At 39.2% G+C, this 15851-nt stretch overlaps 1 protein-coding gene across 2 annotated transcripts in view; it reads right to left on the reverse strand.

Annotated features, from left to right (window-relative positions):
- Positions 1 to 15851, reverse strand: part of TSPAN5 (tetraspanin 5) — an 89368-nt gene that overhangs the window by 11829 nt on the left and 61688 nt on the right. For both annotated transcript variants that reach the window (XM_074823147.1, XM_074823146.1), the window contains 2 exons: positions 12969 to 13019; positions 1647 to 1793 (listed from right to left, as the gene is read on the reverse strand). In XM_074823147.1, coding sequence (XP_074679248.1) covers positions 1647 to 1793; positions 12969 to 13019 — 198 coding nt within the window. The remainder of the gene's footprint in view (positions 1 to 1646; positions 1794 to 12968; positions 13020 to 15851) is intronic.

Below are 15851 nucleotides of genomic sequence, written 5' to 3' on the forward strand. Positions count from 1 at the left end.
GTAAATTTCAACAGAGATGGCTACTCACCATCTGTAGGGCCCTCTGAAAACTCATCTTAAATTTCTATGTAGGCACTTGCATTTTCAAAGGCATAAACAACCAATAGTGCCAGTGAAATGCTTTCGAAGTGACTTTTTCTTTAGACACCCTCACTGGTAAAGCTTTGCCTAAACAGACAAAGCAAAAATTGGTAACAGCGGAAATTAATTAATGACTAAGTCAGAGCAGAATGTCTATGGAATGACTCACATCCACATTAAAACCAAATGAGGCTGCTATGATTAATGCAAATGCAATGGATGCCAAAGGCATTACTAATGATCTGCCACTTTCTCTAAGCATCTCCACTGAGTCTACACTGTTTTAAAACACACAGAGGTCCTCGTATACTGGAAGTCCATCCCTTTTGCAACTGCGCCTTTGAGTTGCATTTTAATATGCTCTCTGTGTTTGTTCAGATGCATTTTTAATTTCTCCTGCAGCTGCTCTATAGGAAGCTATTTCTGGTACAGCAGATGGGTTCATTTTAGGCAAGTTAAGAGAAGCAAGGAAGAGGAGAAAAAAAAAGTGTTACAATAGCTCCCCCGCCTCTTTTTTTTTTTTTTTTAAGCAATACAAGAACTATCTAGCTTTTTAAGCAAGCTAGAACTATCCCAAGCTGCTTTATAAATGCCTCAAAAACTGTAACTCTCAACTGCCTCCTCCCCTTATACAACATGTCTGTGGGAGCCAAATCTGTCACTTGAAGGCAGTTGTTTCAGTGGAAGCCTTTTCATGTATATATTAATGGTTATGAAGGCACAACTATTACCCAGGCTGTGCCCACCTCTGGAGGTTGGAGTGGTGGAGGAAAGAATCTTGAATTTTTATAATAAATATTAGATTTATTTAAAATGGAACATGATACTGTTATCCTCATGTTCAAAGCTCACAGGAGGAAGGCTTTCAAAAAACAGAACCAGGCTACTTAGCTAAAGGACTTTTGAATACTGAGGTATGTTTGTACATTAGCAGCCTCTTCCCCAACTAACAGTCCAGCCCAGAGTTAAGAGACAACTTCTATTTTCTTTACCTATCCTGGGTGTCACATTTCTCCTCCCTTTCTCCCTCTCAGGCCCCAGCACTGACACTAAGCAAGGAAGCCTTTTCAAATTATCTAAACAGCACAGAACTGAGGATATCAGCAAGCAACCCCTCACAGTCGTATCTCCTCTGTACCGTGAGGGGCACTTGCACAGCAGAAATCCCTCGGGTCACATTCAGTGGTGTATCTACATTCCTCATATTTCATAGGCAGCTTGTTAAGTTCAGCATGCAAATTCTTAGCAGAATTTCTCTCTTTTCCCGACAGAAAGGCAAAATGCTAGGCTATATCCATATGACAAGCAGTAGTTCCATGTTACCATTGTTACCTTCAATATAGTTTTGAACCTTAAAAAAAACCCCAGTAAGCACCAGAGACTGAAGAGCTGTAAAGTATTAACAGTTAAGAAAAAAAAAAAGTGATTCACAGAACAGTACTCTCACATCAGATAACACGTTCTGCTCCCCAAAAGACATTTTAAAATCTTTACACAGTTAAGCAGAAACAAAGATGACTTATGCTATTTAACTGATGAATGCCACAGTTGCAAAGGCTACTTACAAATTTCAGAAGAAAGGTATTTTCTCGCAAAGCTCCAATGCATCCTGCAAATCCCAAAATGAACATAACTCCTCCCACCACTAGGAAGAGCCAAACTGGATCAAAGCCTCCCAGGTCGGTGATGGAGGAGATATTGGACAGCACTCCCTGGGAAAGAAACAATGCCAAGGGATAATAAGTATGTTCAGCTTTCAGTTGTACAAATTTTGCTTGCATTTTTCTTTTTAAAAAGGTAGAAGACTGCAGCAAATAAATGTTCTGCAGTACAGCAAGAAAACACAAGAAAACCTGCGCATTCAAAAAGAGATAAAAAGGGCGATTATGTACAATATTTCTCAATCAACATGTGGAATGAACAACAAAATGTGCTTCTAGAGTCCTCTGCAAGAAACCCACAGGGCATTTTGCTGCTTCTGTTGCTATGAGAATTAGTCTGCCAGAAAGTCAGAATAGATATTTGAACAAAACTTAACTCAGTTTTACTACCCATGCTGAGATGCATTTTAGGTATCATATACATTGTTTGTGTAAGCACACAGTTACACATGTTATGATAGAAAAAGCAGTCAATAGCAAGAACACCACCTTGAATCTAGCATTTATGCTCAAGTATTTACAACTGACCGATACTGGAAGTGAACTTCTAGGTTGCAACATCTTGCAACAAAGAATTTTACACCAAATTTTGACAAACTAGATATCCAGCCAGTTTAACTTCAGGCATCTACAGTGCCAAAACCTCATTATATAAATAAAGTACAGCTACTGACTAATCAGGGAGCAGGAAAAATTTGAAAATAATGTTAAGTCTCTTAGTAGGACATAAGGCAGTTTAAGGACTTGTCTTGGGAGATGGCTTGCACCTAGGTTAGACTTATCATATGGTAAACCACATATGCTGTGTTTTAGACATGACAGTCAGCACAATCTGCTTGTAATGCCACTGCCCCTTTAGAAGCAGATCTTGAGTTGTGACGCCAGTAATCCTGAGGAACTATTTTATTTTTGAACGCATTTTAACCAGAGTTTGGCTGATGTTGAACAGATGGGTCATATCAAGAAACAAGTACAAAGTCTTTTTTATTCCAGTTGAGTTTGCACAGGAACACTTACAGTTTCGTAAAACCTTTTGGCAGCAAAAAAGCTGAAGTATCACTATTTCTTCATTCACCTCCCCAGTGCTGTAGGTCAATGCAAAGCACACTGCTGTAGCAGACATTTCTCCATGTCTTTCCTCAAAGAAGCCTGAACCTAGGCTAAGTGCTTTGGACTACTGCTTTCCCTACTACCTCCTGAATGAAGCTGTGGCTTGAAAAGCAACAATATAGACCTTTACCTCTACAGCTCCTTATTTGCAGAGTAATTAAGTTCTTCATCCTTTTCCTTTTCCACCTTCATATACCCTTTGCTGCTTTGAAATAGTCCCAAACCAGCAATAATTTTGAAGGAAGTTATCATAACCTCATTTTCAAAAGTTGTTAGTAACATTGTTGACAGACTACTGTTCACAACTGTGGCCTTAGACTTGTGATTTATTTTTTTTAATATACTCAGTTTGGATCAATATGAACATTAAAATAGTTATGTAACCAGTATTTCTAATACAGTACTCCACATAGTTTGCAACCACTTCCACAGCTTCCCGAGCAAAACTGACATTGAGCAAGTAGTAAACGAACACAGTACTCAAAGCTTTTTAATTCTGCAGGCAATGACAGACCAGATCAAACATACATGTGAATTTCTCCAATGCATAGAGCAAGGCCTTGCAAAAGGCCAACAAGCTAAAAGCAAAAGAAAAACCAGACTACAACCCAATCCTAAAGTACGAACAATAAACCAAAAGCATGAATGACGTTCTCAAACCAGATTCCTCTCCCTCCTACTACAGAAGGCTATTGCGTGATGGAGGGGAATGAAAAAATATTTAAAAAAAAAAAAAAACCACATTCATCATTTTCCTCCTGAATTACATATAGTATTAGTGTTATTGTTATTCATTAAAACGATAAAGGTAGATGTAAGGCGTGACATTAACACAACACTGCTCAGAGCCAGTATTGCTATCAAAGCAGACCAGTTGGCACATCCCTTTTTCTAACTAACTGGTGATGAGATGGTACAAGCCAGGCTGAAATGAACTCTCATCCATCATTAACACTTAAATCAACTTGTGCAAAAGTTTTCCACTACTTTTGCTTCATTACATTTGTCACAGAAAAGAAATCAAAGACATAACTTTCTGGCTAAGAATGACAAGCAAAATAAACAGTATAATCCAATAACACACAAACCTTTGAAAAAGTCATGGCCTTGGCCATACACAAGTCAGGAAACATGAGCTCTGCCCCAAGGGAAAGAGACTGCTAAAATGACTTTTTCACAAAGTTTTAAAGTCCTTTCTACGTTTTCCCTCTGTGCCTATATGGTTACCATAAGATGAGAAGAAATTCTGCCTTAACGCAAACACTACTACTCATTTCTTTTAACATTAGCTGATTTTGGAATTAATGGACTAGTGTAGTAGAGAGAAAACAGTCACTGGAAAAAGGAGGTTGCCTTTGTATTGTAATTATTTTACTTCAAAAACAAAAAATCCAAGAAGGATGAAGTCATTTAAGTCTTTTCTCGTAAGACAATTTGTCTTTCTTTAAAAAAAAAACCAAACAAAACAAAAAATCCCACAGCAAATTACTATGTTTAATCAAGTTCTTTCCATATCGAAGTAATAAAATTCAAATTAAAGAAGAAATCAAAGTGAAATTCAGCTCACATTTGTGGACAGTGCTCTTACAGAAGCTAGCCATGATATAAAGAAGTGTTAGTGAGAAGAAATATACCGCTTTGCATTTTGTCACACTCCATTAAAGTCGATGACAATAAAATTTAGTGAAGTATATTGCCTTTCTGATTGTGTCCTTTCCCACCTTACTTGATTTTCTAGCACTGCCAGGCTCTTCACACCCTGGCATGTCATATGTTGGCTGGCAAAAGTCTTCTAACCTCTGGTCTCCTCCAGGCTCCAACTCCTCAGGGTAACTATGATCTGACCTTTACTGAAATAGTTTGAGTTGTTCTATCTGCCATTGTTTGCTGTCCTTAGAAAGCACCTTTACGCACATCTTTTGCTAGTCCACATATGGCAATCATAAGCCTAGCTTGGAGAAACCCCAAATAATACATCCTGACAGCACAAAGCACATACCGTGTAATTCTTGTTTGCACTCTGTGTGCTCTCTGCTTATGAATCCCAAGTTATCAGTATTCTAGAGAGACATCTCAGGATATGCAATCTTCAAAGAGGCTTTGGCAATAAAACAATAGCTAGCAGCAGGAATAACAAACACAGAAAATGCTCTCTGGTTACAGCTAGAGATGCACAGAGGTAATCTGATAGAAGATTGCTGCTTATTGCTGAAATGCAGTTTTCCAGTCTTGGGTTTTTTTGGACACTTACAACTAAGCTATCTGAAGAGGCAGTGGTGCAATACTTTAAAGAAAAGTATATTTTCCTTCAAGCAGCAGGGCAATGACTGGGGAATATTATCTCACTTTATACTGTTAAGAAGAAATAAACGTACAGTCCTACAGGCACATGCTTTTCCTATCCTCTGCAAATTTCTATAATGTCACAATATTCAGTATTTTTTGGCTGTAATGGCTACTTCTGAGGAAAGTTTGGCAGAGACGTACAAATGCCTGGTAGTGACCAATTGTGTCTTCATCCCATCTTTAGCCAAAAGCAAAAGGGAACATTTCCAAAGGTGCTTGAGCAGAGGACCAGGAATCTCATATTCTAACACAGTGACACGTTGAATATATGGTGACTGTTGATGGATCTCTTGCATCAACACATGACCTAAACAAATCACCTGTAAATCCTTTAAAAAAGGACTTTAAAAGTCAGGCGTTATACAATGCAAAGTATTTTTCTCAACAACGCTACTACAGTAGTCCACTCCAATCTTTACTGTTAAATAGCTACAAGTACTACTGATGCTTTAGCATCTGAAAGGAGGAAATCAAATTTTTTTCTAAACCCACCTTCTCATTTTGGAAGCATGGTTACTTTTCCAGGGTACATGCACATCACTTCCTTGGTAGTTTATGTACGTGTGTAATCTTTATTTGGCAGTAAACATTTTGTTTGTGCAAAGCCACATACTCTAATCCTTTTCTTTGCACTATGTTGACAATCCAGGGCTCTGCTGTAGTCCCACAAGGACAGCCAGTAGGACATGTTCCCTGGCTGATCACCAGCTCATCTGCTTGCTCTGTTCCCCCACCCTCAATTGCCTGCTGTACATTAGAGTGACTGCATTATTATTTAACCTTTTAATCCACCACAAGTCAAAATGTGTTTGGGGTAGTTAAGTAACAAAAGAATCATCCATAACTGAACTAAAATCAATTATATTGAAGTTATGAAAAAAGTTTCTTTATCTGTGAAATGTACTTTACTTCAACCACTAAGATACAATGATGTAGGCATAGAACTGGAGGACTGACCTCAGATTTCTACGCCAGCTCAAATTCAGGAGAGGAAGTCAGCTGAAACAGTAGGACCTGCTCTTTCCTCCAATAAAAGGGTGGGGGGAATTGATGATGGTGGTACCTTCTGCCACACCAAAGAACATGAGACAACCAAGTCAGGCCCACCAGAAAGTCCTGCAGAACTGAAGTATTCTCCTTATGCACAGGCAGAAGAACAGTCTATGAGAGATGGCTGAATCCAGTGACAGATCCTCTGTTGTCATACCATTTTCTTCCCCATGGCCAGAGTCCTCCACCCTACAAGCTGGATATCATGCACAGCTCAAGGGAGAACAAGGCAAAAGGAAAAATATTGGTGTTGAAGACAGTAACTCAAGAGGTCCCTCCTGATATTATAGCTGCACAGTTATTTGCCTTTATCCCATCAATAAAGAATAAGGAAGCAACCATCACTTAGAAAAGCAGTAGGTGTGCACCCCTCACCCCTTCTCCATCTTGTACTCTTTAAGATCATCACGATAATTTGTACTACTTTCCAGAGACAGATCTCCGACTCTAGCTCTCACCTTTGGTGCTCATCTGTATTAGCATTTCAGGTCAGATCCAGGGGTCCATTTAAAAAAAAGGGATCACACACAAGCTATGCTTCAATTCACAGCAGGGAACAGTCTCAGGTCATGCAGACCAGATTACTTAAAAATGAAGATGTGCCCCTGGAACATAATTTGTGCTCCAACCACTAGCAGGCATTCAGTCCATAGGATCACACTAGAACTAGGCTGAAGAAAACTCAAACCTTTCAAAACCATGGTCCTGCTTCCTAATGAAGGTAAAGAGAAAGGAGTCACAAATGCATTAACAAACTAGCAAAATTTCCAGACCATCTGTGGTTGTGGTTAGTGTAGAGAATCCACTGCCACGTTCAGGTCTCAGAAATGTTCCCAGAAGTTTGCTAGATCATTGCTTCTCTCTGAAACAGCTGACTTCACAGGCACAGTAGTATACTGCAGGGTAATAGAGAACAGCTCCAAGTGAAAACACTCTAGGCAGTAGCAATTTTGAAAAACTGACCAAGTAATGAAAATTCAAGGCACCTTGAGTCAGAGACAGCTTAGGAGAATCATCATCCTAGGGAACAAAGCCATGATACACTGTGAAAGTGTATGGAATTTGGCCCACGTGAGTGCATGTAAGAGAACAGGACTCAACATAGCAGTCCCCATGACAAACAACATCCCAAAGGGTCATTAAAAAGTAAAAAGAAGCAGCTAACATCAATAGGATAGAAGAAATCGGCTATATTTTTTTCCATTTCCTCCAAGGTGGGAAAAAAAAACCCTTCTCTGCTGCAGAATCCCTCTACTGGGAGGGACAAAAAGAACAGATAGTCAGAAAAAGATTCAGCAATACAAGATCTTCTCAAACACTTCTTTCCAAACAGAGGATTAGCCTTTCCACAAGCTCATCTGCAGGACTTAGAATCACTGGCAAACCGGAACACATGGGGGTGATGGGAAATAAAAGTATTTCCAAATGCATGACTTTAACATGGAAAAATGTCTCTCTACTTTGTTAGTCATAAAACCCATGCAGTTTCTCCATGCTGTGCATCTGAATGAGCATGGGGAACAGAACAATAGTCATTGAAACATGCCAAATTAATTCCACTCCAGAATTTTGTCTCTGCAAGCAAGAAACTAGGTGGGGGATGTTTACAAATCTTATTTCCTTGATTTTTGCTGGTTTTGCATTTCCCACAGCAAACAGCAATAGCAGCAGAACTGTATTTTTCAAGTGTCTAGTGAAGGAGAATTAGTCTAGCTTTCTTGTCATGACAAAGCAGAGTTCAATAGGTGAATAACTGGCATAAATACATGCAAGATACAGATTTTTACATTTTTCAGGATTAACGGTTACACAGTCTTGGAACACTAGCAAAATCATTTAAGAATCTTGTTTAGATAATGCATCTTTACATACTGAAATTTAAATTAAATGTAATAGCAAATATTAGTATCCCTCTCTCCCCTCCCCAGTCCTATAAAATTCACACAGAGTCCTGGCTTAGAAGCTACATATATGCTTGGGTACCCTTCAGCCCATGAGGACCCACAGCACATGTGCAGAGCTTCCTTGTCAGCAACTGCTTTTAAAAGAACTGTGTGCTAGACATGTATGCACAACATCTGTGGAGTGACTAGTGTATCACTTCCTTTCCTGGGACAGTAAAAGTGAGAATTTTTCCATGAAAACTGAGTTTCCATTTCAGGGCAAGGAGAGGCAGACTTGGTCTGACAAATTGTGACTGTTTCTATGTAGGGAGTTCAGTCTGTCCCAGAATACCAAAGCAGGTCTAGATCCCCTTATATCAACATGTACAAGTCTAGCTTAAACCCTGAGATCCAGATTTAGAGCTCCTGCTCGCTTAAAATACTATGCTGGCACACAGAAGTATCATACTGGTAGTCCAAACTGCACATAACTTGACTTCTGAGCTGAAGTCTCTTCTAGTTATGCTGATTTAACAGGAAAAGCGTAGAAACCAAATTTATGCCCATAATCAACTTCTTCCACTTCTCTCTCTTCATTTTGGTCAACCTTATAAACGAACTAAGTCTAATCTACAAATTTTGCAAAGATCTGCAGATCTCTTTTTTCCCCACTTGAGTATCGCTACCTTTGCTACCTCCTACTTAAAGTATACCCCAAAACCACAGTGCTTTCCTTCTAAAAACTACCTCTCCATGGACAGTCTTATAAGGTCTCAGAAGACAGAATTTATCACTTTGTCTCACTACTCTTGGTTATAAATCTCCTGCAAGTAGTGAGAGAACCAGGAAGCTTATTTTCCCCAAGTACCTTCTGGCATCATACCATGAACACTCCCAATGAGCCTTAAGACCACATTGTCTAATACATACAACCAAGGAGGGAAATAGACATTTTGTAAAAGTCTAGTTTATTTTTAAAAAGTCAACAGAAGAAATGACTTGAAGTGGTTAAAAAAAAGTGAAATATAAACATTTTTCCCCTGCTGCTGAGCAAAGGTAGTGTAAGTTGGTTGGTCTTAGTACAGACTCTTTGTAAGTTAACGATGTTCAAGTCACTGTTTGGGAGGGGTGGTGGTGGTGGTGGAAATCAGCTGCTGTGGATGAATTTTTTATGGTACAAGCCCAAGTCTAGTGCATGAAAACACTGTGAGATTGTGAGCTATATAGTGCATCCATGTACAGATAGCTTTATTCATCCTCCGACTTTATTGCCCCCACCCCCCAAGCTCTCTTTCAGGTTCATGACTCAGAATGTTAATTGCCCAGTTTTTGTTTAGGGCTGGCTGAGTGGCTGTCAAGCCAATTCTATTGCCTATTTGACAAATGAGCTCTTTTGCCTCCCTGCAAAGGCTGTAAGGAAGGTCAGCAGACTGTATAGTGTGGTTTTTTTTCTTCTCTACAACAAAGTTTAAAGGGGAGAATTCAAGCCAACTTAGCAAAAAAGCCACCCAAGCCACAAATCTACCCCAAACTGTTTTTAGCCAGAAGCAAACAGGACTCCTGTAAAATGTGGACTTTTTTTTTTTTTTTACATTCTGTATTTTTAATGCGGCCTGGCACACTATCTTTTTATCTTAAAACAATTCTGTGAAACAGCAGAAGTATATACAACTTGATGGCTGGGTTACAAAACAATACAGCTGGATAAAGCCACACAATTCAAGATAGAAGTAAATCAAAATCTTCCCCATCACCAAATCAGTTTATAGTAGAGGGAGTCCCTTCTGAAGACCCAATCCTGAAAAAAAAAACCACCTTACAAATTTATGTTTACACATTATACATAGCAGCACGAAGTTCAACTTTTATAAATACTTAGTTTATTAGGACAGCAACAGTCTTCACAGAATGGTTGAGGTTGGAAGTGACCTCTGGAGGTCATCTGGTCACCCAGACCTGGCTGCCTAGGACCATGTCCAGACTGCTTTTGAGCATCTCCAAAGAGGGAGACTCCACATCATCTCTGAGCAAACTGTACCAGTGCTCAGTCACCCTCACAATAAAAAAAGTGTTTCCTGATTTCAGAAGGAACTTCCTGTGTTTCAGTTTGTGCCCATTGCCTCTGTCACTGGGGACCTCTGACACTGAAAACAGCCTGGCTTCATCCTCTTTGCACTCTCCCTTCAGGTATTTGTATACACTAAGATTCTCCTGAGTCAGCTCTTCTCCAGGCTGAACAGTCCTAGCTGTCAGCCCTTCCTTGTAGGAGAGATGTTCCAGTCCCTTAATCATCTAGGCAGCCTTTTGCTGGGCTGTCCAGTATGTCAGTGTCTCTCTTGTACTGGGGAGCCAGAACTTTCCCAGGTGTGGCCTCACCAATGCTGAGTAGAGGGGAAGAATCCCCTCCCTCAAACTGCTGGCAACACTCCTAATACAGCCCATGACACTGTTAGCCTTCTTTGTTGCAAGGGCACAATGCTGGCTCATGTTCAAATTGGTGTACACTAGAACCTCCAGGTCCTTCTCTGCAAAGCTGCTTTGCTCTCTTACAGTATGCCATTGCAACAGCCCATAATGCCTAAGGGATATCCAGGCTCACTTCAGGCAAGAAGCAGTCTAGCAAGAGAAGTGCTTTTCAGTTAAGTTACAGATCTCTGAAGTCTTAGGCTTCACCTACTTGGCTTTGGCCTCCAACTCCCCAGCTGCAAGAACAACTCTGTCTGGGATGTAACTGATCTGCCCCCCACTAAATTCCATGGGGCCTATGAGTATCTGGAGCTTGATCTTGCTGACTGCAGCTTCCAGCCATTGCCTGTCCTCTAGAGAGCTCAGTGAGAGAAAGGTCTCAAATTGGCTTGACACAAGTCCATTTTTCCATAATTTCTGCTACAAAAATCAAGTCTGTCTGTGCTCAAGAGCTCTGCAGTTCAGCAATACCTATACTAGATTTTGGTTGATACAACCACGAACAGAAACAGTCCACACTAAGCACTGAAGGACACAACAGTTAGAAAAGCTGGGGAGAGATGCTAATTTTTAAGGAAAGACCTGTGCTTTAAAACAATACACAGTGTTTTACTTATTAATTTCTATAGAAAAACCTACTACATACGGAGCCTGAACTAATGCATATTAAACTGTTCTAGGTGGTTTTATTTGTTTGTCTTAAAAACAACATGGCATTTTCTCTCACTTTCAGGATCTGATAAAAAATGGTTTAAAATGGCTTGATAACAGATGTCCAAATCTCAAGTACAATCATGAGCTTTGGCTTCTAGCTATTAGCAATTATGAATTGAATGCATTTTTCCTAGGAAGGGGGGGTGTTTTCCCATATCGAAAATACGTAAAACCTAACAAACCATTATTCTGCCCGAACACCCTCTGGTTGTAGGCCTGGTATATTCTAGACTTCAAACACTAGACTATAGCTGTTTTCCCTTTACCTGCTCATTCATTCTAATTCATTGTATTACCTACTGAAATGATACAAAAATGTTAAAATCTCTTCTAGAAAGCCACTCCAAAATAAAGTTCTTCTCCGGGGCTTAGACACAGGTATAAGCTCTGTGAGTATGCTCAGGGTATTAAATAAAACATGTTTTTACATCTTTCCTGAATGGGGGGGGGGGGGAGGATAAAAAAAAAAAAATCACAGCACCTCTTTCCAAGCCTATTCAAGCATCCAACATCAACATGAGTATCATATGGTATGTAAATATAGATATATATGTGGATGTATACAGCGTGAGTTAATTAATATCCCATTACTATTTGTAATTATCTACATCCAAGGCACAGGCACAGAGCAATTAGAAATTAAGTTAACAACTCACTTTGGAATGCGCAAAATTTGTCCTGAATTTAAGTGGCAAGACTCCAGTGCTTCCAATGTGTTATTTGTTCTACTGAAAGTGCCAGTTGTTATGCCTTAAGTGAACATCAATTTGTAACTTAATAATAATGTAACTGAATATCATAGCACCATTGTTATCAGCCAAGTTTTATTATTTTCAGTCTTTTAAACAGAGAAGAAAAGGAAACTCTAGCTTTAATTTTAGCTGTTGTCTTTTAGTAAGCCAAACTCTTCATCCAGTAACCCAACACATACTAACTTGTTTTGTATATTATGTCTTGATACTTCATCATCTTCCCAACTTCTGCAGCAAGCAAACTAAAAATTAGGCTCTGGTTCATAAATGCTTTCTCTTTCTCCACCCCCCTTTCTTCCCATTTCCAAGTAGATTTTATGGTCTTGCAGAGTGTTCCTGTGGACAGTTTTATTTGCACAAGAAAAAGCAACAGTTACTCTCTCAGGTTTGGCTTGGTTTTCAAGATTCATTTTGGCTTGTTTGTTTATTTTGCTTGGGTTGGGGGGTGGGGTATTTTTGTTTGTGTGGGGTTTGTTTGTTTGTTTTTAAACAACAGCAATTAAGCAATGCTAAGGCAAAGCTGAGGAGGCTTATTTTCAGGAAGGTACCCTCTGAGACATGTAGGCTCTCTCTCCATTGCTGGGGACACATGCAGCAGACACACTGCCAATACTGCCTTCAGTAGAGTGTTCTAGTGAGCTGCAGTTTGAGCATGCATGGATTGAAATGGTTATTTTATGTGCAAGTGTCAGCCATCATTTCTTGCCAAGGCATTCTTGGGAAAAATGCCAAGGATCTTCCTCTAGGTGAGCTGAGCCAAGGTTTTATTTGACAGAGAAGCTTGATTTTGTTTCGGTAGAAACTGTGTGTAGACCCATAAAATGTGCAGCATATTACTATTCCAATATTTCATCAGAAAAAGAGAGAGAGAAAAAACAAAGAGTTTGGTGCTATATTCAACTTACCTTTTCATTCCATGCCCACAATCCAATCCCAAGAAATGCTATGCCAAGGAACTAAAGGGGGAAAAAAAAAAATATCAGAGCAGAAACTATAAATTTATGGATTTATAATTTTTTTAAAACATACATATTGACTCATCCTCTCTGTTGGATAACCAATTTTATCAGGACTGTAGGGGATTACCAAGAGTTTTAACATATGTATGCAGTTGTTTATTTTACAACTCAACCATTGTAACTGTAAGAATTTAAAACTTGCACAGCTTGTTCAGGGATGTTCCACATCGGAACAGTACGTGCAATCAATGTCACCTTCTCAGCATCAAGCAAGTAAGGTTCTTTTTGAGTTTGTCAGACTCAAAGCAAACTCCACCGTCAAGCAACACATTATTTTACTGCTGCATTACCACCACCTGCACAAAACTGTCCTCTCCCAGTGAAAGTGATTAAAAGAAAGTCCTAAATACACATGTACTATCAGTTTTAGCAATGTTGTCCACAGAAACACAGAATGCTGTTCCAATAGAATATAACCCACGATTTCTGGGGGAAAAAAATACTGGTCTAAAAAGAGTAAGAATTTTTAAAAACCCTGAAGCCAACATTTTATAACCTTTCTGATATGAATGTTTCTGTATTTCATAAAGGAAGTTACAGACCTTTTTCCTCCAAAGGACTCAAAAGCACCAAACTCAAAAGACAGTGTCTGTCCCTCATGATGGAATAGAAAACAGCACCTATGATTTTGTCATATCCCTGTATTCTCCATTCCACTGAATAAAGTGCATTGTTTCCCTCCAAATACTACAGGGCTTCCATGCAAAACCCACGCTAAGGATCAGTGAAACAAGCAGAACAGACAGAATAAGCACTCTGTCTCCCAACACCATCACTACATATTTGGCATAATACAGTATCAATCATGTAGAATGTTTAAAAAACGTATAGTAGGTGTCCGAGCACATCTCTAAATGTTCATCTGTCCAACTTTTACCTCTGTTTTTTAAATCCTAAGTGCCGGCTAAAAAGAAAACTATATTCCCTTTAGTTCTGAGGTATGTAATGGAATGTTGCTCAAACATCAAACTCTGGTTTTCTGTCGTTTCTTCACACTGCAGTGTACAGATTTATTTTGGCACATAGTACGTTTTCTCTTAAGATTTGTGTAAATGATTCTTCTTTTGCAAAACAGAGCAAAAGTGTTTTTCTGTTGCGAAGTGGGAGAAGGCAGGAATATCAACTTTAAAAGCTTTCCCAGAAGTGATTTCAACAGCTCTGAAGCAAGATTCCTTCTTTGTTATACGCACTTTTTTTTTTTAAGTGACCAGCTTTAGCTTTATACTACAAGAATATCTGTAAAGCATGAGTCAATATCAAGGGGAATATGCTGACTGCAATACCCTGAAGTTCCCTAACACCCCTCACATCTCTGACTTTCTCCTCCAAGTGTGCTTTGCCAGCTGACCAAAGGACCATGGATACTACTCCCAGCCAGTTCACTCAGAAGGCCATCTATACTAACTGGGAATGAAAATCTTTTTGACTTGAAGAGTCACGACTGTAAAGTTAAACAATACTACAATCAACTATTCTTCAAAGGGAACTGTCGCAGGCTTGGCAGTATTTTAATACAAGATAAATAGAAATTTTTCCTAGATGGAAAAACAGAACTGCTGGTCAAGAAAGTCTGTTATTTCAGCAGCCTTAATTGTTTATAAAGTACAATAGATGGATTTGAGAATGTCCATACAGCCTCCTGTAACACACCATATGAGCCAAAAAAGGTCATCTTACCTGTATTGAGACTGCTCTTTTTCTATGGTTGCCAGAAGAGTGTGTGTAATCCTCCTGGCTCCAGTGTTTATTTGAAACTTGAGATAAAGCTGTAGAAGTTTCCAAATTACTTTCAGATAAATGCAGTTAAGTTCTTTTTTGCAGTAACAGGCTCCTTTCCTTCTTTCATACACAGCCAAAAGGCACCAAGGTTGAAGGAACAGGAGTGAGAGGAAAAAAGCTATATTATTATAAAAATTCATAAGCTGCACTTGGAAGTGGCAAATTGTTATTTGTAGAGAGGTACAAAACGTTATGTTTTGCCAATAGTTTGATATGGTTTTGAACAGAAAAAGCGTGGAAAACTAGAATAAAAGAATTCGATGAGTGCATACAAATGTAACTTAACAGCCATACACATCAGCTCCAAGTCTGGCTCAGATCCACTAGCTTTATTAAATTTAATCCAGTCAAGTGTCCTGATCTTTCACCAGAAGTTGAGACTTAAGGGTAAGATTACCTCATGGGTTAAAAGGTGAGTTACAGTAGACTATACAGGTCTCAAGCCAGGCCTAGCTCATCTCAATTTACAGATTGGGTAATGAGACTGTACTATACTAGGCCGAAGCACCTAAAAAACTGAGATTGTCAAGTTTCTGGCAAGCCTGTCAAGAAAGACCAGGAAACTGAGTTCTCAGAGTTTGAGAGGATCAAAGAATTACATGCTGTTCAGTCCTCTCCACATACCAAAACAGAAATCTCTGTCCAGTTGCCTTTTGAGCAGCTGTCAGAACAGGAACAATGGACAAGATCCATTAGGAGAAAAAGTTTCAGGGTGGAATCATGACCTCTATCACAGGATGCTGTGGAAATCAAAAACTTAACGGCATTCAGAAAAAAAGATAGGATAAATTAATGGAGGATCCATAGCTACTGAAAAGTGATTTTGATACAGCTTCTGGCTCAGGAAATTTTTACACTGTTGCTCACTGGGAGATAATGGGAAAAGATCACTGTATGCCTGCTTTGTTGCTCAAATGCCTCTTTCCTTGGACAAACTCTACTTGCATTACTTAAGACAAAATACTGAGCTAGGCAGACCACTGACCTAAT

Source organism: Strix aluco, chromosome 4, assembly GCF_031877795.1.
Source record: "Strix aluco isolate bStrAlu1 chromosome 4, bStrAlu1.hap1, whole genome shotgun sequence".
NCBI lineage: Eukaryota > Metazoa > Chordata > Aves > Strigiformes > Strigidae > Strix > Strix aluco.